The sequence below is a fragment of the Microtus oregoni genome, unplaced genomic scaffold (assembly GCF_018167655.1).
Source record: "Microtus oregoni isolate MIOR12 unplaced genomic scaffold, Mior012 000026F_ref0000081, whole genome shotgun sequence".
Lineage (NCBI taxonomy): Eukaryota > Metazoa > Chordata > Mammalia > Rodentia > Cricetidae > Microtus > Microtus oregoni.
This window is the reverse complement of record NW_024543085.1, coordinates 13,935,163-13,961,499: the sequence shown is the minus strand read 5'-3', so window position 1 is coordinate 13,961,499 and position 26,337 is coordinate 13,935,163. Positions and strand designations below refer to the sequence as shown.

Below are 26,337 nucleotides of genomic sequence, written 5' to 3'. Positions count from 1 at the left end.
TTAAGTACACAAAAAGTTAACTTACCAAAAGTTTTTTGCTTGGAACTGATGGCTTTCTATGCATGCAATAATGGTCTGTTGCCCATCTATTTTTTTGCCATACACCTATTGGCAAAGAAAACAAGAACAGTGAGTTGACTTAGGGCCACAAATGCCTAACTTTAAGCGTCTATAAGGTACTGTAGAAAGTGGGTATAAACCATGATGTATAGTCGTTTTAGGTTAGACAGGTAAACAGAACCAAGACCACCTGGCTTCACAAGCTCAGATGCCTCAACTCTACCCACACTGAATGTGTGAAGGATTCCACATGGGGATTTTCAGGATCTTATCTGCATTTCTAAAGATCACTATGGCTGTGGAGTAGACCAAACTCAGGTGCTAAGAATCTGTCTGAATATAACCATCCTAGGAAAGTTCAAAAACAAAACCATTCAGATTTCCTACTACATTTCATTCTGAAAAAATAAAAATAGTTTAAGTCAAATTAAACTATGAAATACTTGAAATAATTCCACTTCCAAATTTTTTATTTGTTCTAAGAGTTCTGTAACTGAATTAAAAGTTAATTCAGGCTGATGAGACATGAACAGAAGACTAAAGACAGTGCCACCATTTTCTTTAATCCAGTGTCTGAACTGAATTTAATCTCAATTTAACTGAACTGAATTTAATGCAAAATTAGTCTATCTGGGAATATATTTTAACATTCTTTGAAGAAAAAAGTTAGAACTTATAGCTGTTAGCTCTATACATTTCTGTAAATTTCAGGGAATTACACAAACTGTCTCCTATGTGTGAGGAACAGAAGGAACTCACAGTGCAGACCCCATTAGGGTAATGTTCTTTTACGTAAGCTCGCAGTGCAGTTTCTACTGATGTTCTCCATGATTCGATCGCATTTTCTGCTTCATATGGCCTTGGATCAGTTGCTTCTTTTCTTAAATGATCAAATTTGAAACAAATTCTGTTTTTTGGATCCAAAAACTTTCCATTTCCCAAGTCTCCATGTTCTGTTATCAACACCTTTAATTTTCAAACGAAATTAGGAAAACAATATTAACATGGATACACAGTCACAAACACTTGCTTAAGCCCCGTTCTGAAACCATACAATTATACTGTAAGCAACTGCTTTAACTATGTTGTGCAAGTACATTCTTTTAAAAGAGTAGGCCACAAAGATACCAGGGATATTCTCAATTAGTGTACATTAGAGCTTTTTTCACTACAATTTTTGGATTCTAAGAGGGGAACTGGCTATCCAGTCACCCATCTATTCCCCTACCCACACAATTAGCCACAGTTTACTATTTCTAAGAGCAGGCCTGAGCTCCTAAATACCAAGACCCTATCAATGAGACGGTTTCAATCCAGCAAGGCAGCTCTCCAGTCCTCATCTGTTTGGTGCCCACATTCTTTCTGTTCTCCAGCATGTGCTTTTGTTTCTTATAAACTAATTACAACTACTAACTTCCAAAACTTTAAAATATAGTTTATACATTTATGTACATTTAAATTACATGAATAACCTCTTTATTTTGTGTCTTACACAAAACAAAAACAAAACAAAACAAAGCCTTTTTCTTCTGCAGCTGTACCAGTCTGTGACAGGACTTTCCCATCCCTCTGATGTAAATAAAGCTGACAACATAGGATCTAGCTTTTCTAACTTTATTTTTGGTAATAAATGTACGTTAGATAAATATGCACACATATGGTTTGTGGGTCACTGTTTTCAAGGAATGATAAAAATACATATATAAACATAAACCTTTTTATGCATCTTGTTGGGCTGGCCAAGACGAAAATCACCTAAAACGCCAAGATGGATGACCATGTGACATCCATGTATGATATATATATATATATCTTTAAAATATATTTTAAATTATGTGTATGTATGTTTGCATGGTGAAAGGGAAAGTGAACATTCTAAACTTCCTCAGAGTCTGCTAATCCCTTGCCACCATGCTTAGCTTAGAGGAAGCATTTGAGACTCAGGCCACTCATTCCACTGTAGGTTCTAGGGGTCAAAATCAGGTCATCAATCTTGCACAATAAGTGCTTTTACCTATTAAGTCACCTTACTGGCCCATTGTTTGTTACTATCTTTAAAGTTCTTAAAACTACACTCAATGTATGAAATTAGTATACACTACTTTTTAAGACATTTTTTGGTTTGAAGTACTGAAATTATGCTAGCTTGTTAAAATGACTTTAGAAGCCAGTATTTTAAAAAGATGCATTTTCTAATGTAGTAAATGTTCTTCTACGGACTTATCTAAAGACAATCATTATCAATGTTACCAAGAATACAAACACAATCAATGTAGTATTGCTTGTAAAGGTAACCAATTAAAAAAAAGAAATCAACGGACCAAAATCTCTGAAGAAATGAAGTAACAGTAAGATATATATATATACATATATATATATATATCTTTAAAATATATTTTAAATTATGTGTATGTATGTTTGCATGTCTGTCCACGTGAGTGTAGATGTTGATGGAGACCAAAAGAGGGCAGCACAACCTCTGAAGCAGAAGATACAGATAGCTGTGACCTGTCTCAAGTGGTTGCTGGGAACCAAACTTGGGTCCTCTGCAAGAGCAGCCAGCCCTCCTCACTTCTCTACTCACATTCGTGCAGAGCTATGCACGCTTTCCCTTTAGTAACAAGTTATCTGTCTAGTCTTACAGTTCTCCCCTTGAACCGCAAAACTTAAACTATATAATAATGCCAAACAGGAGCAACCAAAGACTCTTTCCAATCTTTTTTCTTGTATTGTCCCCATCAGTTGATGCAATCCATGTAATTATGACTCAATAGAATCACAAGTCACTGACTATGACAGCTCTAAAGACCAACAACAAAAAATGGTAATGACTTTTGGTGGGTTTTGTTTTAGAAAAGAGAATACAGAAAGACTTGTAGATATAATCCAACTATTTTCTAGGAACCTTACTATTTCATGGTTTTGAATGTAAAGTTATTCAATGCAGCTCAGTCTATCTTGGGACTCACTATGTAACTCAAGCTGTCCTTGAATTAATAGCAATCCTGCTATCTCAGCCTCATGAAAGCTAGAACAGGTGTAAGACATTACAGCTGGGTTAATGCTAAAAGTGATTTTCAGATAAATGAGCATTTCAATTATTTTGCCAGTTAATGCCTATGATTAAAATAAGTACTATTATACTACCTAACAATTCTTTCAGGATACATTTTTATAACTAAAACAAAAAGCAGTATGATTTGTATTTTATGACACATACCTGATCTTCATAGCCTTCAATTTTTACCGGTGTAAACTGGTCCAAGTTATACTGTGCAAATGCACTAAAAAAGAAAAAGTCCAATTATTCAAAACCATACTAATATTTTTCAAAATCAACTGACAGTAAATATATACTATACATGTTAAAGTTAATAAAGCTGTAACTCTCTTACCTACAGCTAAACTATAGATACAGTTGTTAAAAAAAAACAAGCAATGACACACAGCTTTTAACTTAGCAAAATAAAATATAACCAGCATATATAAGCCACTTATTAAAAGAACCTGGAAGCAATGATCACCAATTTTTAATGTACATATACAATTATTTAAGAAATTAGTCTACAGACTAGGTACTGTGATAATCACAGTTTCTATTGACAAAAGTCTTATAGTTGAATACAAGAGAGAATAAATGCCTAATGAGAACACCCAGTCATAGCAAAAAATAGAAATATTCGAGAATTACCAATGCTTTTTCAAGAAATTACAGTATCATGGCAAAAGTAAAAACAACAAGAAAAACACCCCTAGAATAATTTCATCAATGTGACTCTAAGAAATTAAGCAGGCTCTATCTTCTGAAAGTGAGAGATGGGTCGGGGAGACGGCTCAGGGTAAAAGGGTTTACTGCACATACATAAGAACCTGCATTCAAATCTCTAGGAACCACATAAAGACAGAGCACGGTCTGCAATCCTGGTGCTGGGAGACAGAAATGGGCTCCTCTCAGGGGTTCACTGGACGGCAAGCCTAATCAAAAGGGTGAGGTTCAGGTTCAGTGCAACACCCTGTCTAAGAACATAAGGTGGAGAGCAAGAAAGAGACCCCATGTCAATCTCAGGCTACACCAACACACATGGGTAATTACATTTAAATATACATACATGCACACACATGACAAAAAGAGAGGGACAGGGAGAAGAGAGGGGATAATAGGAAGGGAAGAGAAGAATGTTTTAATTAGAGGGACTGGTAGGAATAAAGGATAGAAAAGGTCCAATGTCACAGAAAGCACCAAGCAGGTGCTCACTGGTATTTACTGAGTTGCACTGGAAGATCTTTTAGATTATTATCATTATGCTTGCTTGTGATGGCAGAAGGAGGCTTGTTATGCTGCATGTATGGAGGTGACAACTCTATGGAGCTGGTCCTCTCCTACCACCTGGACATGGGGTCAGGAGATTGAACTTGGGTCACCAGGCTTGCACAGATGGGTAGGAAGCGCTATTACTCACTGAACCATCTCACCAAACCCTGGAAGGTATCGAGGATAGAAGAATTACTCTGAAAGGCAAAGCACAGTGACAGACGTGCCTCCAAAGACTAATGTGGCAGTGGTGCATACAACAAATCATGCAGTGCGGTGAGTAGAAACAGAAAAGCTGCAAGGCTATCGAAAAGCCTACAGCAGAAACTTAGCTACAAAATGGTGGAGATATAGACGAAGGCCTCTTTTATAACTTAAGAATAATATATTTATGTGATAATTATGTAACACGTGTAGGAAAGACTCAAAGTATGGAAAATTATATACAGAACTGAAACTGTGTTCTGTTAAATTGATACTACTATATATCTAGGAAATTGTCTCCACTTAACAGAACACTATTGAGAGTTTTAAACTTTAAGACTATATCTATTATAGGAGAGTAATAAATACAAAGACACCAAAGTAAAATTAAATGGCCATCTCTTGAAGGTCCCAACACAGCACTTTAAAAACCGAAGGAAGCAATCGCAGAAGTGCACAGACAGGAAGTCAGAGCCGCTACTTGCTTTCAACTTTCTTAACACACCAGTAATATTCCTAAGAATAGTCTGAATGTGGTCAGACTTTGTATATGCAATGCCCACAAAAGGCTCCTGTTCCACAAGTGATGTGGCTACTGTAGGAGGCTGTGCAAGTCTGAGGAAGCGAGGACTAAGCTTGGGGAAGTAGGTTACCGGGTCAGGGCTCTCAAAGTTATAGTCATCCCCTGGTTCTGGTCTTGCTCTTTGCTTCCTGGTCCTTTGAATGGCCTCAGTTATAAGCTCCTGCCACCATCAATTCTGTACCATCATTTACTGGAATTCTCCAAAACCAAAAGCTAAGTTGCTTATAACAGCTATGTTATCACTGCAATGCATCCGTAACTAAGACACTTACTAACCCTTGAATTAGTTACTTCAAAGCTATGTTTGTAAATTCAATCACTTAGAGTTTAGAATTAAGTTTTCCTAATAAAATCTGTATTTTAAAACATATAGGCTGGGCGGTGGTGGCACACACCTTTAATCCCAGAACTTGGGAGGCAGACGGATTGTTGTGAGTTCTAGGCTAGCCGGTCTACAAAGTGAGTTCCAGGACAGCTAGGGCTGTCACACACAGAAACTCTGTCTTGAAAAACCAAAACCAACCAACCAAATAAATAAATGAATACTTTGAGAAATGTAAATAGCAATTTAGTAGCAGGTGAACCTAAAGCCTTTTACTGCCCATAGGATCAAACCTCATGTATCTTTAACCTGGAGGCAGGAGTAGGAAGAGGAGCAAACTGGAAAAACTAAAGTAAGTATGTGACAGGTTTTTTATCTAAAACACTTAAAACAAATAAATGGTACAGTGCAGTGCAAAAGGTACTCACAGTAAAGCAATCAGAATATATGATTTTTTCCAATCCTATTATTAGCTAGTAAGAACTTCATTTACCTTATAACACCAAATTTTACTAGATGACTTCCAAAGTCCCTTCCAAAATAAGTACCTTATTCAGCATTTCAGAATCAGCCAAAGGGCTTAGGGAGATAGCTCAGTAGTTAAGAGCATATACTGAACTTGAAGTAGCTCCCAATACCCACGCTGGGCAGCTCACAACTGCCTCTAACTACAGTTCCAAGAGATTCAATATCCTTATATGTCTTCTGTGGGAATCAGCAAGCACACATACACACATATATATAACTAATAATAAAATAAACCCAATCTTTTTTTCAAAATAGATATTAAAGTGTTCTTTCTTTGGGTTCTGAAGGCCTTTGATATGTTTCTAGTATTCTATTTTATTTCAAATGGTCTTATACTGGAAATTCTGAATCTGATGAAAAAAATTCCTATAAGGCGTACTGATTTCATAATGGTGAAGCCTGATATTCTTCTGTCTGCTGAATACGAGTATTTGGAGGTATTTCATAGTGTTCTAGATTTAATATAACAGGCTCTTTCAGTGAGTCAAATTTTACTTGCACAGATAATGAAATTTTGGCTTTTAGTAAAGAGGCATCAACTCTATCCACTCAAAAACAAACAAACAAACAGATAGCCCTGCTTTGTCCCCTTACAAAAAGAGGGAAAAAGAAAGAAAGAAAAAAAGAAAGACAGACTAGAAAAGATGAAGCCACATCTTTTCTAAGGGAAGAAAATAGCACATGTAGGAAAGAGATATGAATGCATCAAAAAAAATTTCAGTATCAAAAACAACTGAAGAGGAGCCCACATTTCTGCTTACATATTTGCTCCAGAGAACTGGCATGGGAACATACGGACTATTTTGGTGATGCCGCCTAAACTTAGGCTATACAAGCTTTGAAACATTATTTAATAGCAAGTGACAATCATTTCTTCAGAGTAAAGTTTAAGTTGAGATTTTAAAAGATATGCATGTTGTGTATCATGTACATAGTATATAGAAGCGATGTTACGTAGTATGTAAGTCAGTGGCAAACACCCAAAGAAAAGAGAACTTTATTTCATATTTGTCCCCAACTACCCGTGACTTCTCAGTCTAATATACACATATATGTAAATGTGAATACTTCTGTAAATAGTTGTGCAAACTTTACTGTATTTCAGAAACTCTATGTCAAGAACTAGACATTCATTGCCACCTTTACAACATCTATTCTTTCCCAGTCACCTTAATTATGGAAACATAAAATACTTACTGTGCTGCTCCTTCCCTGAGAAGATTATCATTATTAAGCAATAATCGAACATCTGCAAAACAATATTATATTTATATTTTATGTATATTATGAATATTGCAAGGAGTACAGTTTGTTTTATTGAAGCATTAAAACTTCCCATACACATAAGATCAAAATATTCTAATGACCAAACTATCCACAAATATGCAGCATGGAACTTAGAAAGCAAAAGATTTTGATTAGGTAACAGAAAAGGAAATTAAAAAAAAAAAAGGTCAGTTTAAAGAGTTGCTGTAGGCAGATGCACAGTATCTCCAAAGAATTAAAGATAAACTGCAGCAGAAAATGGTCTGATAATTCCCAGAAAATACTTAGGACTATGTTTCTTAGTTTGACAACACATTCACAGATTTCAAACGAGTTTGGCCTATAGAAAACATAATTACAGTTTGTGATCAAGGGGCACCAACAAGCCTTCTGTCCTTTTATAATCTTGTGAGGAACAGATAAATACTCCCATTTTTACTGACTTTCAGTAGGTTTTATTTCCTTATAAAGAAAGCTCTGAAGAGGAAGAATATATCAAGCCTTAACATTACAAATTAAGCATATCATAGGGGTTCAAATGGTTCAGCTGTAAAAGTACTTGCTGTGGTAGCCTCACAACCTGAGCTAGATCCTCAGAACCCATGGTGGAAGAAACCAATTCACGTAAGATTGTCCTTTGACCTCTACCTACACACACACACACACACACACACACACACACACAAGTTTTTAAAGATTTTAATGACTTACCATTAAAAACCTCATTAAATTCTCCAGGAGGGGCATGAATGATGAATTTTGCTGCTATACGTACCTAAGACAGAAATGAAGACATAAATAACACGATATACATTCTGCTAAAATAACAAAAAAGCCAAATCAGTATTATATAAATTTCAAAGTTCTTTAAAGGCTATAACATTTCTACAAACACAAGTTTGTTATTACTGATTTAGTCATTTAATATAATTACATCAGGCTAAATAAAGGTAAAATATCTAATTTAATACAGTTAAGAATTTAAGGCTGTCTGCAGATCAACATTTTCACACAATTTTACTTCTTTTAAAACAAATAAAGAACTCTTAAAGAAGTCCATATGTGAGAAAGATGAAATTAGGTAGGTACATTCATTTGACTCAAAACTACATAAATGCAGAAAAACACTCCAAAATATGAATGTCCTGGATGCTGAGAAACTTCTGATCCTAAGCATTTAGAATCTTTATCCAGATAGGCAACTTTATCAGCAAACCCATTCATGACTACACAAAGTACTCTTATGATTTAACAGGCGAAAACAACAAACAAAACAAAAAACTAAGCAAAAACATGTGAATGGATACTTCACCAAATAGGATACGTACAAGACATGCACATATATGAAAAAGCATGCTCGGTATTCTTCATCAGAAAATGGATAAAGAAATCAGGAAATACTACCCCACACAAAACAGAAAGGGTAAGATAAAAAGATTGCTGGTGTGGGTTGAAGACAACCCCTACAATACTTATAAGAATGTAAAGCTGTACGACAAATATAAAAACATTTGGCACTTTTAATAAAGTTAGGCAAATACCCTAAAAGAGAAAAATATCATGCCAAATTATTACCCCCACATACAAAAGCAACTTACATTCACATCAAAACTTATTCAAAATTATTCAAAACTAGAAATAAATAATTTATAGCCCAAACATCCACTGAACAAATAAACTGTGGTACATCTATATAATGTAATTACTTAGCAATAAAAAAAAGAACTATAGATATATGAAACAACTTGAATTAATTCTATAGTACTACAGTGGATTGAAAAAGAAACTCAAAAGGTTAGTGATACTCTTTAAGACTTTTTTGTATACAACATTCAACCTTAGCACATATGCTCCTGCACATCCAATAAGCCCATTTTATGTTAAAATATTTTTAAGTATTTAATTAATCTTACCCATCAAACCACACAGCACGCCTAGCACAGTACACTACAGTGTTCAGTGTTCCGTGTACTACCTCTGTAATTAATTGGGATGTAGCAACCAGTCTTAGAAGCACACCACACCACAAATTCCTAGCTCTAGATTCAAAATCTGAACCAGGGTTTTCACTGAGCTCGTACTGCCCTTGCACCTCAAAGGTAAAAAATTGTGAGCAATATCATCTGAAGCAGGGTCGTCTCTACAGCAAAGGAGTTTGGGACAAGGGTGGGAAAGAGAATGAATAAAGGGAAGGAAGAAAATGAGGGTATTTGAATAATGCCAGATTGTGGTAGTGGGTTTATAACTTTCTACACATGTTAAAGGTCTTTCAAGTAAAAGAGTATACTGCTATTGTATGCCCATTTTGAAAATAAAAACGTATTTCTTCATTTAAGAGTTATCACTAAAAGGCACATTATGTAAGCAGGATGTGTCTGTGAAATTTCCTTCTAAATATTTATATCCATCAGTAAGTACTGCTATCAGTTTTGGTCAGAGACTTTTTTGTTTGTTTTTCGTGTTTTGTTTTTGCTGTGGGTGGCTGTTACTGCAGAGATTCATAGGTGTCCAAAGTGCTGAGAGTTACTGTTGGATGTACTGCTCTAAATGGGACATCTGGACCACTCCCTTCAGGCTCAGAGGATACTGAAGATGGGATAGAAAGATGTAAGAGCCAGGGGTGGAGTGTTGTAGATCACTGTCTTCCAGGCATGCCTGGTCTATACTCAGAGGTCTCAAGTAGCTGTGTTATCTGCCAAGAGCTACATAAACCTGCACACAAACATTCCTTCATAGATGGAGAGAGAAGCTAATGAGGACTAGTCTTCCCTGAGTATCTGTGGGCTCTTAATGATTGCTGGGGGAAGAAGCATGGTCTTCAGTGATGCAGCCTCCAGTAAACTGTCTAAGCTCCTGCCCCCTCACCCATAATCATGCAAGCAAAGTGGTCTGTCTCGCTGACTTTGGAAGGCAGTGAAGTGAGGTTTACTACATGTAGGCCAAGCAAAAGAAGCATGCTTCAAGTGGGAAAGGCAGCTATGAAAAGTCTCCTGTAATTTCAAGATTCAAGGATGGTACTACACAAGGTAGAAACTACTTGATTACTGGTAGAGCTGCTTAGCCTTGTGGGACCCAATTCATTAAAATGACAGCGACAAGGTGTATGTATCCTGAGGAAGCTGGATAAGGAGCTAATGCTCACTTTCCTGAGAAATATAGGAGAGGGGAAGGATAGAAACCACACACACACACACACACACACACACACACACACACGTAACATTTCTCACCTTCTAGTCCTAGGAAGAAAAAAAATGGACAAAAAGTGCAGCTTTGGGGCTGGAGAGATGGCTCAGAGGTTAAGAGCACTGACTGCTCTTTCAGAGGTTCTGAATTCAATTCCCAGCAACTACATGGTGGCTCACAAGCATCTATAATGAGATCTGGTGCCCTCTTCTGGCATGCAAACATACAAGGAAGGAATGTTGTATACATAAGAAATAAATAAATCTAAAAAAAATGTGTAGCCTTAGTATAAGAAGTAATACCCTTAGTATAAGAAGTGATACCCTTTAGGGGCACACAATACAGCTCCTCCTCCTCCTCCTCCTCCTCCTCCTCCTCCTCCTCCTCCTCCTCCTCAGGCTACAAGAATTATCTCCAGATGCCTCTACAAGGCACACAAAGGTTCTTATGTCCTTGACCTAAATTCTGCCAAATTCAGCAATTGGTAGGTTGCCATAGGCAACACACTGTCACCGGCAACAACCCCTTTATTAAAAAATATATATAAACTAATTTTCTTCATATATTGAGATATTATATTGCACATAATTGAAAGCAGTTCTTAAAGACTTTATAAATGTGCATACAGTCAAGCAGACAGCAGAATTCTATCACTGTATAAACTTCCTTCACACCTCTCTCTCTCTCTCTCTCTCTCTCTCTCTCTCTCTCTCACACACACACACACACACACACACACACACACACACACACACAGCAGACGGGTTATAACTACTAGTCTGAGTTATAACCCCCCTCCCCCAAAAAACCCCACTGGTGCTAAGTCTTGTCTTTTCTGTATATCTGAGACCTGGCTGAAGGGCTATCACAGCACCCTTTCTAAGCAGCACTGCCAAAATCCTCTGCTCTATCCCTGCGCCTTGTTCATCCCTCTTTGCCCTGTGCTCAGAACTGTTTTGAGGGCTGTTTTCCCAGGAAAAGCAGACCACTACTTCGGGCATCTTTTATTTTCAACCTCTAGTATCATGCTAAGATCAGTAAACAGTCCATAAATACTGTCTAACCAAGATGGATGATGATTCAAAACAATTAAATGAACCTAACATTTATGGAACGCTCAAAAATTATAATGGAGAATTCCCAAGGCTTCAGCTGAGCAATACCTAAGGAATGCAAATTAACTGTTAGGGGTTTTCTAAGGAAACAGGATACAGATAGATACAGATTCTTATTAACCGGGAATAAAGGGAACCAGATTTGGGGGAAGATTTTATTCCATGGTAAAACCCATTTTTTGTATGTTGTGGTGTTTGAATGAAGCATGTCTTCCACAAGATCACATATTTGAATACTCAATCCCCTTCTGGTGGCACCATTTGGAGGTAAGATCTTGCTATAGGAAGTATATTATAGGCTTTGAAACATATAACCACACCCTGATCCCTTTGTGATAAGCCAGCTTCCTGCTCCTGATGCCCGGCCATGATGGACTCTAGCTCTCTGAAATCATAAGCCAAAAGAAACCTTTTCTTCCTTAACTTTCCTTTGGTCATCAGAGCAACAGAAAAGTAACAAATATATGTTAGCCTAAAAATGAAGCAAAGGGGGAAGAAAAGGCAAGGGCAATGCTAATTACTATGCTGTGCTTGCTAAGATCTAGTATGATATTGTAAACTGTTTAACCTCCTCCCTCCCCAGGCAAAGAGCAGTCAGGAAGCATTAAAATGTAGTCTTAGGGGCTGGAGAGATGGCTCAGTGGTTAAGAGCACTCACTGCCTGCTCTTCCAAAGGTCCTGAGTTCAATTCCCAACAACCACCTGTAAAGAGATCTGGTGCCCTTTTCTGGCCCACAGGCACACTTGCAGACAGAATACTGAGAACACTGTATACATAATAAATAAATCTTTTAAAAAAATAAATAAGTCTTAGACATGACCACAGTTAACAACTGAAAAATGTATGTTAAAAAATAATCAAATATTTATTTTATAAGCTTAAGACTTGAAATCACGTTTTAACATTCTTAATGACACGTTATATATGGAGCTGTCAGAATTAAACTACTAATATCAAGTAGAATATATTTTAATGATACAAATTAGTGGCTAAGCTTTTAAATGTTTTGCTGTTTTTAAACAAAGGTTTAAAATTAGAATTTGTCAATTTTATTTTAATTTTTAATATGAAAGCAAAAGTGATTTAAATTTTTTGTTCAATGGACTTTTCTCTTTAATTGTACTATGTAACCAAAAGAGAGCAAGAGCCTTCTCTTCTATCTAAACTAAATGGTAGACCCAAAGAGAAGCAGCAGGACCAGGAGGCCAGGGGAGAAGACAGAGGCTCAAATTCTACCTGAATTATACCAGCTATGCCTGAAATATTTAAATCTGGACTTTGTGAAATTTCTTAACTTTACATTTGGACTTCTCAAATGCTAAAGTAACAAAAATGTGTCTACTACAATGAAAGAAAATACCATCTTCCCAAGATACTGTGTTAGTTCAGATAAGCAAGCAAAACATCCATACCCATAACATACAACAACAACAACAACAACATTACTGTACCAGTGAGATAGTGCAGCACATCCATACCCATAACATACAACAACAACAACAAAATCACTGTACCAGTGAGACAGTGCAGCAGGTAAGGTCCTTGTGAACAATGGTGGCTGTTACAAGAGCAACCACTAGCTCTCTATCTGAGGTCCATTCCACAGAAGAATATTTATAGCTAGCAGTGTAAATCCAGCCAAAAACCCATGGGCAAAGAAGTCTAAGGCCCTAGTGGAAACTTACACTATTGTAAAGCTAAAGTGACATGACCCCAAAATGCCTTCTAAATATTTATGTTTATACTCAGAGACAAACTGTTCTCAACCCTTAATTAAAGAAGCCTTACTTTGCAGTAAGTGGAAGCAAACGCAGAGACCCATGCCTGTAGAAGATGCTGAGAAAAAAGGATGGCCGAGGAAGGGGGTGGGGCAATATAAGAGCCGGAAGAGAGGGAGAGGCACTTGGAATGCTGCCTTCTCAGTACAACCAGCGGTCGTGCCTACTGACTAAACCTGCCCAACAATCAGCTTCAGATGAGGAAGGGGATCATGGGTCCTCACCACTGCTGAACTGCTGCAATCTAACAGAGTCTGGAAGAGGAGAGACATACTACCCAACTGTGTATACAATGGTGAGTCTACCAGGCTCTACTAGAAAGTTCCAAACCCAAGATCATACAGATGGCTCTAGTCAAATTCTGTGGGACATGAGACACAACAAAGAAGGGACAGATATAGGAGCTGGGGAGAGAATAACCAGTATGCATACGAAATTGCACAGAACAAAATTTATAGAAGCAACAACAACAAAAAATTACTAAGTTTCCAAGTCCTCTTCTAAAATCCTCCAGATCCCCCACAGATTTACCTAGGAATACAATAAAGAACAGAGAAAGATTATGCCTGTGCACTCCCTTGTCTGGATACTTTGAATGCTGCCTGTCAAACAGCAGACACTTTAATACAGGTTACCTCTGTCCCAAACCTGGCATTTAGCAGTCACTTTGTGTTGAAAAAAAAAAATCTAAAAATACTAATGAACTCTCATTTGTTTAGAATGGCCAGATGTTTCAGGGTGAATATGAAATGCTCCCCACAGACTCATGTTTTAAGGCCTGGTTGCCCTCTGGGGGATTCCGGAGAAGTGACTGAATCCTCTCCCTCAAGATTAATCAATTAATTAATCACCCGATGGAAATAGGGTTTGATGGTATTACTGGGAGGTGGGGGCCTAGCTGGAAGATTTCTAGAAGAGAATACACGGAGGCTATACTTTGCCCTGGTCTCTTCAGCATTTCATTTTTTCTGCTTCTTGTCTACAATGAGGGAAATGAGAGTCTCTGCCACATGACAGAGCTGTCTAGAAATTTCATCACTCTCGCTAGGGTGGCAGGACTTGGTGCTGCAGCTGTCAAAGGGTCACCCATGTTCCCATAAGCAACACCAAAAAACTCAGATACACCAAGCTACATTTGGGTGCAACTGTTTACTGCTTCATTATCTGTGTTCTATCTGGATTGAATAGACATTTATTTATGTCCTTCCCAAGAAAAGTCATGAAACAATATGTGTTAGTTAATATTAGCATTGTAAACATCTGTTTATTGTGTATGTGTATGCGTGTATGTACACACCACACAGCATATGTGGGGGTGCAGAACAACTTTCAGGAGTCAGTTCTTTCCTTCCACTGTGGATTCTTGAGTTCAAGCAGTTATGAGAGTTGGCAACAAGTGTCTTTACCTGATGAGCCACCTTACCAATCTTGGGGTCAGTATTCTTTAAAATGCTCTTGAGTGCAGACATTTCACACCACGTGTTAGTTTGTGTCCTACAGGTTATGAAGATTTATGTCTATGTACGCCTGTCATTTTCTATATACCAATACTCCTTCCCATTCTACTAGTCAGACTCTGTTCAAACACCAAGAGACAGACCACAAAAAGGAAGCTAGAATCCAATTCAACTCCACGGTACCCACGTGCAGTCGGCTTTTTATCAAAACCAACACAAACTCTAGAAAAGCCTTTTTAAAAAACCATAAACCTAAATTTAGTTAATTTATTATTTTGGTGCTGGCAATGAAACTTAAGGCCTCAAGTATTCTGTTATTGAGTTCCCAGATCATAAATATCAATTATTAAAAAGTGAAACATAAGATGAGGTATTTTTCAACTTTTATAAAAACCTGACCACTAGATAAAATAATTTATTTATTTTTGACAGTTGGTATTTTATTCAGATAGAAGTCTCATTACATGTGGTCCAAGAATATTGAAAGAACTCAAATAAAATCAGATGTGAAGGTCAGTCTTCACACATCATAGCCAACGATGCCACGTTTGCCTATGATCCCTCCGACATAAAACCACATCCACACCTCAGTGGCCACCAAACCATTCAGCACAGCTTCCTTAACTGTAAGATGTTTGAAGCTACCAGTTTTAGCACTTTGAATTATTTTTTTTACACTCTGAATAGCTGCTGGGAGTTCAGCAGGGGTTAGGGGGAACCAGCTCAACCTTGGCGTATTGCCAAAATGTGGCCAATCGAGGCTTCGAGTAAGTCACAGCAGCGGATACTAGCCCCAGGGCTTTCTCCGCGAAGTTACATGAACTTGGCCATGGTCTAGGGTGGAAGGTCCGTCTCCTCGAACCGCCAGCTGAATGAAAATAATTTATTTTTGACAATACTTTTAGTATTGTTTTTGTTCTTCAGTTATGAAAATAAAAGACCAAAGCTATTTATGGAACTGCTTTCCATCAGAGCATAATTTTTCAATGATTATTCTAGGAACAAAAGAAATCTCTTGGTAGACAACTACCTATAGGAAACAGCCATTCAAGTGCCCTCAAAGATCCCTTGAACTCTCACACCTAAACACGCTTAGGTGTTTAGCACTAGCACTGATACCATTTCATTCCATACCATCTCATAGTCAATCAACAAATGTTTCTTGTTCAAATCCAATCCCCCTTTCTCTAACTCCATTCCAGTGAGATCTGACCACCCAGTTTCACCCTTCTTTGCTACAGAATAATCTTTCTGTACACTGTGAATATGTATTACTCTTGCTGGTTAGTAAAAAGAAGACAGGTCATGCACAGAGGACTCTGTGCGGAAGAAGGAAGGAGTAAGAGGAAGCCACCAAGGAAGCAAGATATATAGAAAATGAGGTAACAAAGTCATGAGCCATGTGGCAAAGCACAGATAAGAAATATGGGCTAATTTAAATCTGAGAGTTAGGTAGTAACAAGCAGAGCTATCAGCTGAGCATTTAATACTAAGTGATTAAGCCTCTGAGTGATTATTTGAGAGCGGCTGAGGGAAAGAAACATCCACCTACACTTCTTCAAAATTAGTTTGCCATCTTGCCAGTGGACCAATATTTTTCAATATATTCATTTTTCCTACTTAAAAAAAAAATCAATGAATGGGTCCACTTTCAATAAGTAAAATGAAGTTCTTAGGGTAACATGCAAGGTTTTTCTCAAGGTGGCAAATTTGACTTTTAAAATAAGATCTATGTATTACCGTGAACAAACATTTTTTATTTTTTATACTTCTTTCTTTTGCACTTGATCAAGATTTATTTTACTTACTTTTGTCAGCTAACTTTAGCCCTTTTGATGAGAACTCCATTTCCCGCTAAACACAGGAAGCAATGCATGTAGGCTTGTGAACACATAAACACACAAAAAGACCACCACACCAGGTAGAGGGTCACACAAATGTTAAGCAGGGGCTCTGGGAGTGATGCCTGGGTAAGGAGGGAGAACTGTCTTGTTCAATAACTCTGATGTTTGGTAGGTAACTGAAGCCTATTATTTAGAGATACACAGGAAGCGTGTTTGTTCTCTGTGATTAAGGCAGAAGTTTGGCTCAGACTTCTGTGGGAGCAGAGTAATGAAACTAGTTTATCCTGTTCATGACACAAATGGTAAAAACTCAATCTTAGGCCTTAATGCATTTTGCCACTTTATAAAAACTATTTAAAGTTGTTTCTAAAAGTTGTCTGTACTTTATTGACAGCTATGAGTAAAACAATAATAAAAAACTTTTCTGAACTTCAAGTCATTTAAATGGCATAAAACCAAATGATTATCACTGTATGTTTATGAACTAATTCATTTTAATGAGCATGGTTAAGGGGAGTACTGTATTTTTAAATTTTCCTTAATAATAATTGAGACCATATATGGTAAAGTGCCTGGAATATACAGATTCAATTTTTCCTTTTCTTTTCTTTTCTTTTTTTTTTTTTTGAGACACAGTTTCTCTGTGTAGCCCTGGCTATCCTGGAACTCACAGAAATCCACCTGCCTCTGCCTCCCGAGTGCTGCTAGGATTAAAATCATGCGCCACTACCGCCCACCCAGATAATTCAACTGTTTCTTGCTACAGCACTGGGCACAGCTCTTTCTAAAATTTCTTTTTTAAAAATATTTATTTATTTATTATGTATACAATATTCTGTCTGTGTGTATGTCTGCAGGCCAGAAGAGGGGACCAGACCTCATCACAGATGGTTGTGAGCCACCATGTGGTTGCCAGGAATTGAACTCAGGACCATTGAAAGAGCAGGCAATGCTCTTAACCACTGTGCCATCTCTCCAGCCCCCTTTTCTTTACATCTGATATGAACACTCTGCTGGTTACAGAACATGATTTCAAAGACTGCACTTCACCTTTTCTGTTTTTTCTTCCTCTTATCCTTCAAATCAAATACAGGTTCATCATTCCTAATCCAAAACTCCAAAATTTAAATGTTCTAACATAGTATTTTTTGAGTACTAACAACACAATGGAAAATTTTGTACCATAAAATTCCATTTCAGGTACAAACTTGTTAAAAAACATTGTCTAACAGGGCTGGAGAGATAGTAAGTAGAGCAGTTAAGAGCACGTTACTGCCCTTGCAGCAGATCAGAGTGGTGTGGGACAATGCTCTGTATTCTGTCAATTATATTTTAAATAAATGCTGACTGGCCAGTAGCCAGGCAGGAAGTATAGGCGGGACAACCAGACAGGAAGTAGAGGCAGGTCAACGAGAACAGGAAAATTCTGGAGAGAGTGAAGCCCATTCCTCTGCAGTCCTGACCCAGCCACAGAAGGAAGCAAGATGTGATTGCTTCACTGAATAAGGCACCGAGCCACGTGGCTAATACAGACAAGAATGGGCTAATACAAGCTATAAGAGTAAATAAGAAAGCCGGGCGGTGGTGGCACACGCCTTTAATCCCAGCACTTGGAAGGCAGAGGCAGGCGGATCTCTGTGAGTTCAAGGCCAGCCTGGTCTACAAGAGCTAGTTCCAGGACAGGAACCAAAAAAAGCTACGGAGAAACCCTGTCTCGAAGAGTTAATAAGAAGCCTGAGCTAATGGGCCAATCAGTTTATAACTAATGTAGACCTCTGTGTGATTTCTTTGGGACTTCACGACTGCAGGAACAGGGCAGGATAGAAAACTCAGTCAACAGATCAGTCTCCCGCAGCCACATCAGGTGGCTTACTGCTTGTAACTCCACTTCTCAAGGGTCTGACTCCCACCAACCTCCATAGGCACTTGCATGTACATGGTGCATATAAACTCATGCAGGCACACACACATAGAACAATATTTTTAAAATATGTATTATATAAAAGGCTGGAGAGATAGCAGTCTATAAAACAGGACATGGGTTCCATCTCTAGGACCCATATAAAAAGCCAGGCTTTATGATGCAGCACTGGGAAGGCAGAGACAGAAGGCTCAGAAAATTCCTGGTAAGTAAGTACAGCACAAGTATCAGTGAAAAACCCTGTCTGAAAACAAGATTGATCCTAAGGAATAAATGACACCCCAGATTTATTTCTTGGGCACACACACACACACACACACGTAATTATGTATGTATATATGTATAAAATTACTTTCAAATTATGTGGACAATGTACAATCAAACAAATACATTTCATTACAAGAACTGGATCCGTAAATGAAGATACCTCATTATCTATGTACAAATACTCCAAAAACTAAGAAACTGAAATCTAAGCTCCTCTGGTACTATGCATTTTGGGTAAGGAACAATGAACCTGTATTTGATGAATAAATGAATATGGAGACAGATCTCAAAAGTTATTTTTGTGAATTTCCAACAGAAACACTGTGAACTAAAATATGCAATAAAAGCCATCATCAGAGAAGCTTCCTCCTGCAGCAGATGGGTACAAATTTAGAGACCCACAGTCAGACATTGCCCAGAGAGAGACCTTAAAACAGCCCTAAATATCTCCATCGAATCCCTCTCCTCAGAGCTCAAGGAACCCTGAGGAAGAGGAGGCAGAAAGAGTGTACCAGCCAGAAGAAATGGAGGACACCAAGAAAACAAGGCCCTCTAAATCAACATGACCAAAACTCCTATGAACTAAGAGACTGAAGAACCTACAAAGGTCTGCACTAAGTCCTTCACATACATATTATGGCTTCCAGTTCAGTGTTTTTGTGTGATTCTTGAGGATGCAAATGAGTGGGTCTGTTTCTTGTGTCTTCTCTAGGGTTCTTTTCCTTATTTGGTTTGCCAAGTTCTGATATTTTAGCTTTTACTTTATTTTATTATTATTCCTTAGAAACCTGTTTGTTTACTAATGAGAGACAGAAAGGGAGGGAACCCAGATGGGAGGGGAGGTAGGAAGGATCTGGGAGGAGTAGAGGAAGGGGAAACTAATCAGGATATATTATGTGAGTGTGTGTGTGGAAATCTATTTTCAATAGGAGAAAAATATGTCAACAAAACAAAGTTCTTAGCTATTATATTAATGGTTAAATAAAAATTGTATATCTTTCAAAATAAATTTGTGAAACTGAGGGCCAAGGCTGGAGATATCTAAGTTTAAGACCATGGTTAAGATCACTTTTGCTCTTACAGAGGTCCTGGATTCAATTCCCAACAACCACAAGGTAACTCACAACAATACATAACTCCAGTTCCTGGGTCTGAAGCCTTCTTCTAACCTCTTTGCGATTCAGGCATACTCCTGGTGTACATACATACACAAGACAAAACATTCATCTACATAAAGTAAATCTAAAAAAAAACCCACCTAAATCAATATATAAAACAAACATTATAATAAGTTTGCAAAATTCTTTGTTTTACATCTAAGACAACCACAAAACAAGTTATGAGTGGTTCCAAGAAGGTAAGACCCCATTTTCTTTGATAAGCACGAATCTCTTGTGGTTATTACAGCTTCAGTAATTGATCTGGCTTTGAATCAAAGTATGAATCCTAAGTATGAACCACAGGTCAAGTTCTGTTATAATGCTTTTTAATCTTAAAAAAATTTGCAATCTGCTATTTTTACACTGTTATTTTACACTGAAATGCAAATTTCTATTTTATTTAAAATGGCTCCCAAATGCCCTGAAATATACTATAAACTTTCCTCATTGTGTGAACTGTAAAAAAGTCCTATTATAGCTGATATGAAAAATTCCTGCTTGAAGTAGAAATTAGTTCCACAGAATGAAATTAGGAATGAATACTTTCCAAAATTGCTTACTGGTTAAGCCAGTTATTAACTTTACATTATGATAAGATATAGCAGTCCATGTTATTTGTATAAACAGAAGATTTCTGAAACCAGTTCCAATTGTATGAGGGGAAATATTTTAGTTGCTTATATATAAATTATATTTAGCATTTGAACTTCAGACACCTGTACCTAAGTCTTTAAAAACCAATGGCAATGCATAGGAATGAAAATGTGGATAGCTAGCTTTCCACGGCAAAGCCTGGGGTTATAGGATTTTACTCTTCATAATACAGGCTTCCCCTCAATTCTGTGATGTATGGATTATTCATTCATTCACCCACTGAACAGTTTACTAATCACAAGCAGTGTATTGACAGATGCTAGAGATGACATTATTTCTGTACTAAGGGATTCTAATAGAAAAGGGAAGAAAGGACAAAGGATTGAATAAAAGTGTACTTAATACCAACAACGTGTTACTGAGTTTAAGGAAAATTAAATGAGCCAGATGATCTGAACAAAGAGTAAAATTCCCTTTTTCTCAAATGATTCAATCTTATTTTTATGTTCATTGCTGTTTTGCCTACATGTAAGCCTATGTTGAGGGTGTCGGCTATCCTGGAATTGGGGCATTTGTGAGCTGCCATGTGGGTGCTGGGAATTGAACACAGGTCCTCTGGTACAGCAAGCAGTCAGTGCTCTTAACCACTGAGCCATTTCTCAAGCCCTCTATACAATTTTTATCTTTTAAAACACGGTAAAGACCTGGGAGTAGCTCCAATCATTAAAGAGAATAAAAAGCCATAGGTATGTTTTAACTATATGCCATGTACTATTCATATTTTCTACTATGTCCTCAAAGTTCAGGGGAACTAAGGCCAAGAGATAAACTTATTCAAGATGTTAGAAAAGGACCAGAGCACGGTTAAACAGTACACATGAGAAGTGCCACAGTCACTCAAGGAGAAAACGACAAGGCCTCTAGGTAGTCCAGATGGCTTAGACTCTGAGCGCCGGGGTCAGAAAGGCATATCACCACACCAAGCTTTAGGTACTGGTATTTTTTAGAGAATATAGAAAAGCATAGTTTAGATACAAGCAACCAGAGGGATTAATCTAGAAACTACAAGAAAAGCTTGCCCATAGCAAATACAGCAGAAGGAAAGGACCAGCTAAGGCACAATTTCTAGCTCTTTTAACTTTTATTTCTTTCCTAACTGTTGTTACTGATCTAACTGTACTGCTTAAATAGTGAAATTTTGTTACAAACGGATAATCTTGTCAACCCAGAGATTGTAAACTAAATACTAAAATAATGTTTTATGAACAAGAAATAAATTATTGTATAAGGCATTTTTGATCATGACCACAGAGGTGAGAAAATTTTGGCTTAAGATACAGGGCAAGCAGAAAAAAATTAGCAAAACAACCTCCTGAAATATAGGACCTAAGTGACTATAACAATGGAAAAAGAGAAATAAACTAGAGATGGCTGGAGATGTGGCTCAGATGGTAGATTTGCTTGGCCAGCATACACAAAGTCCTGCCTTCATCCCCAGCACTAAATCCAGCAGTAGACTGCATGCTTGCAACCCTAGCAGTAAGGTAAGGAGAAGGAGCAGAAATTTAAGATCGTCCTCACTCTCCTTCACAGTTCCAGGCTACCCAAAGCCCAGTACCAAAAGCTGAAGCTACAGAAGTGGACTACTGTTATCACTGGAGAAGCTGGAGGTCCAGGAAGAAAACACTCAACAACTACTTCTTCAGGAGAGTTTGGGATGGTTCTCTTTATTTGAGCTCTACATCACTGTATCATATAATTTCAAATTCACAAAAGTACTTTACTATACAACAAATGATCCAAGAAAGAAAAACATAAAAACTCTTTTTGGCTTGGAGTTTTAATCTTTAACTATATAAAATTTACAGGGTCACACCGCAACAAACTAATAGCTTTAAAGGACTTAACTGTTCTTTCAGCTACATTTACTTCCTATTAACACTGTAGCCGAAAGAAACAAGGTCATAAGATCACAATACATACAAAAAAAGCAACTGTACATGATTTTAAAAGGAAACCTAATGTCCTAGATATTTTTCCCTTTTGTTTGTTTTGTTGAGACAGGGTGACTGACTATCCTGGAACTCAGAACAGGCTACTGAAACTTGGGGTACTCCTGTTCCACATGCCCAGCCTCTAGGGTTCTGGGATTACAGGTATGCACCACAACAGCCACTAAACTCTTTTTGTTGCTTCTTTTTGTAGGCTGGCCTCAGAACTAGAGATCCTCCAGCCTGAGCCTCCTCAGTACTTAGATTACAAATCTCTTCAACCACACCCTCCTTTCATGGGGGCAAATAAGAAACTACACAGTAGTAGCATAAAAATTGTCACATGTTAAATAAAAACAAGCTTGATTAAAAATGATGACTACCAGTTAGCCTTTCACTAAGTATAAACACAAATTTAGAACCTGACACTACAAAGAGCCACTGCTTTCTTTAAAAAAAATAAACTGTCAACAAATTCAAAACCAACTTCAAGGGAACATAATGCCATTTAATGCAGGAAAACCTTGGATTCTGACAAACTTAGGTTTAAATTTCACCTCTGCCACTCCCTCCCCATGTAAGCTACAAAAAGCTTTTAGAACCTTAATTTACTTACAAGTAAAGAGTAATAATGAAACTATCAAACTTAAGTTAAAAAGAAGATGCAACATATTTGCCTTATGTAGTACGCACATACAGTATTATCTACATCATAGTACCACCCCTTCTTTAGGACCAGAAACCTAGAGGACAAACAACTGAAGTGTAAAAAGTATTTCCAACACCCTCCTGAACTCACAGGCACAACAAAGAAGCATGATTTAAGCACTAGTCTTCAAATATCACCTTTAAGTCCTCTATTTCTGATCCTACATGAAACGTTTTCCTCCTAAGACAGTAAAAGTATAATGGGAAACTAAATGGGGACAAGAATGCTAAATTTTCAAATTATTGGTTATTTAAATTTAACCTAAAAGTTTGGCCTCTGTTATTAAAACATATTGTTATAAAACCTGTATGTAAAATTACAACAGAATATTCTTACTCAAGCCACAAAAATGGCGCTAAATTTAAAATTAGAATTCTCATCCATTTGTCCCAACATTATACTAGTATATGAACTTACACAGTGTTCTGTGAAACTTAGTGCCCTGAGTATCAAGAACTGGGAATCTTATGGCTTCATTTGAAAATTTCAGGAGTTTCCAACAACATGGTACCTCTATTAACGCCCACCCGGAGTATTCTCTCCTTGGCTATCTTTCTAGCCATCAGAGCTACTAATACGAAAGTAATCAAAACATTTAAGAAATTCCTTTAAAAACTGTAACATTTAATTTTGCATGCACTGCACTCTTATATTTTCAATTAGCAACTTAAAACTAGTCCATGTTGCACATGTAAACACTGCACAGCAACTTTTAGGGATTAAGGCAAAGGATGCTGCTGTCCCAATTTTGTTCATTTTTCATCACTCACCAGGGAGCACAAAAGAAAAACATTTTCAAAAACAAAATGAGGCTGACTTCTGAACAATCATAAGGATAAGGAGACAGAACTCTAATTTTGGTGCAACACCACAGTCTAAAAATAGAGGGTCCCCACTGAAAATATCCCCATAGAGTTCCTTTGCCACCCAGCTAGAACTGAGTATGTGTCCCACGTGGACGTGCCGACTTACAAAACCAGGCACTAAGAGCGGACATTTCCAAAGTGCACCACACTCAGATGTCAGTCAAGTTTGAAAAACGTCATGAAGATTTTCCAGGAAATACTCAAAATGAACAGAGTTCTCACATTCCTTGCCCTTAGGTATGAAGTTTCCACAGTCGCCAAACAAAAACAAAACAAAACCAAAAAAAAAAAAACGACAACAGAAAAAAATGGGCAAAAGTCTTAGTTCAGTGATGGGATTTTGCATTACAAATGTGAGAACTTGAGCCGTGCATCTGGTCCCATCGCTGTCACAGCGTTTAACGCACAGTCAAAGGAGTTGCACCCGCTCCGCTCGCCCTCTACAGAGTTGGTCCTATCGGGAAGATGGGATGTCACCAAATCTGCCCCAAGGGGAGTAGCAGCCAAGTTGAGCAGAAAACAACTATGGGGGGAGGTGTCTTTGTGAACAATACTGCCTTCCGGGGAACATGGGAACAGCAATTTTTTTTTAAAAAAGGTAATAATGAGAAAATTAATAAAAGAAAAAGACGGCACAGGGAGGGGAGGGCAAAGGGGCGGGATGTGGAGACTGCGTCCTCCAGAGGGAAGGAAACACCCTGAGGAACCAGGAAGCACTTCGCGTCGGGGAGGAGAAACTGCAGGGAAAAGTGAGGGTCGGCTGAGCCGTTTCCCCCTCCCGCCCGCCCGCCGCCCGGTGACAGCCCCAGGCTAGGCGGCGCCACACCGCCCTCGACCGACCCCGCGCCGGGACCCCCAGGCCCGGCTCCCGCCGACCCCGCCCCGCCCGCCGGGCTCCGCTTCCTATTTTCGGAGCACACACCCTACAAGGAGCGGAGCGGGGCGGCAGGGCCTCGCTCGGCGGGAGGACCCCGGCTCGGGAAGCGGAGGCGTGCGGCCCACCACCGGAGCCCGCCCGGGGCTCACTCCGGCCCTCGCGCCGCGGCCCTCGCTTCCGGCCGCCCCGCTCCTCCCCGCCGCGGCCGCCTACCTTCTCCTCATCGGACAGCTGCTCCTCCAGATCCGCCATCTTCCTTCTGGCGACAAACTGTGGCGCTGGTGGCGGCGGCGGCCACCTGACTTCCCCCTTTCCGTGCGGTCTTCCGCGCCGCGCGCCCCCGCCAAGGGAGGGGCCCGCCGCCCAGGCCGCCGCGCACGCGCCCCTCGGCTCCGCCTCTCCGGATTCAGGCCACTGCGCACACGCCCGGGAGCTCCGCCTCCCCAGCCTAGGCCACCGCGCACGCGCCCCGGAGCTCCGCCTCCCTCTCTTGAGCGCAGGCCGGAGCCCGGCTGTGCGCCTGCGCGGCGCCTCCGAAGCCGGATCGCTGTGCTGTCTTCTATCCATCTTTGGTGCCTTTTTCTACCCAATCAACGATGACCATATGGACCCAGTTGGCGACGAGTACACTCTGAGCCCAATGACTTTGTTCCCACCAAATCCTGAACGCTGCCAGCGGAATTGTGAAAAGCTGTACCAGCGAAACATTTTTAAATATTAGGAAAAAAACCCAAACCTGTTAATTAAAATAGACTTATACAATCCAGTCCACAAATGGAAGATGACTTTTGATATTTTCATTTATTCGTCCAACAAATATTTATTGGTCTTTTATGGTAGGAAGACCTCTGTGCTAGTTCTTAGGAATAAATAATGTAAAAAACACACACAAAACAAAACGAAAATCCAGAGAAGATACTCTTTAAGCTCAATTCTATTAATTAAACACTGAGTTATGGCAGGCAATGTACTCTTGGAAGGAAATAAAACGTTGTTGTTTTGACACTGTTTCCTCATGAACTGACTAGCCAGAATGCATGCAGGCCACCCAGGAAAATTTTCAATCGCATGCAGCCAATTTTTAAGGTAAATGAAGGTAAATACCCCATGAAAGATTTGAGACCTTCTAAAAACATTATTCATTCTTTTCAATTTTTACTGGATGTCTCTTATTTTTATTTGCCAAATCTGGCAACTCTACTACTAACGCTCCAAGTTCACAAAACAGTAAAGATGCAGTCAAAGCTGGCACAGGAAGAAGATAGAAATCTTACTAAATTGAGTTGCTAGTTCAGC

At 38.6% G+C, this 26,337-nt stretch overlaps 1 protein-coding gene and 1 pseudogene across 1 annotated transcript in view; both read right to left on the bottom strand.

The window, feature by feature from the left end:
- Capza2 (capping actin protein of muscle Z-line subunit alpha 2) overlaps window positions 1-25,482 on the bottom strand; it is a 40,670-nt gene extending 15,188 nt beyond the window's left edge. The window contains exons 1-6 of the mRNA XM_041675552.1: window positions 25,255-25,482; window positions 7,987-8,050; window positions 7,207-7,258; window positions 3,281-3,344; window positions 820-1,026; window positions 26-105 (exon numbers count right to left, since the gene is read on the bottom strand). Of these exons, the coding sequence (XP_041531486.1) occupies window positions 26-105; window positions 820-1,026; window positions 3,281-3,344; window positions 7,207-7,258; window positions 7,987-8,050; window positions 25,255-25,293 (506 nt within the window). The 5' untranslated portion in view covers window positions 25,294-25,482. The remainder of the gene's footprint in view (window positions 1-25; window positions 106-819; window positions 1,027-3,280; window positions 3,345-7,206; window positions 7,259-7,986; window positions 8,051-25,254) is intronic.
- On the bottom strand, window positions 15,106-15,643 carry LOC121463370 (annotated as a pseudogene).
- Window positions 25,483-26,337: the final 855 nt, after the last annotated feature.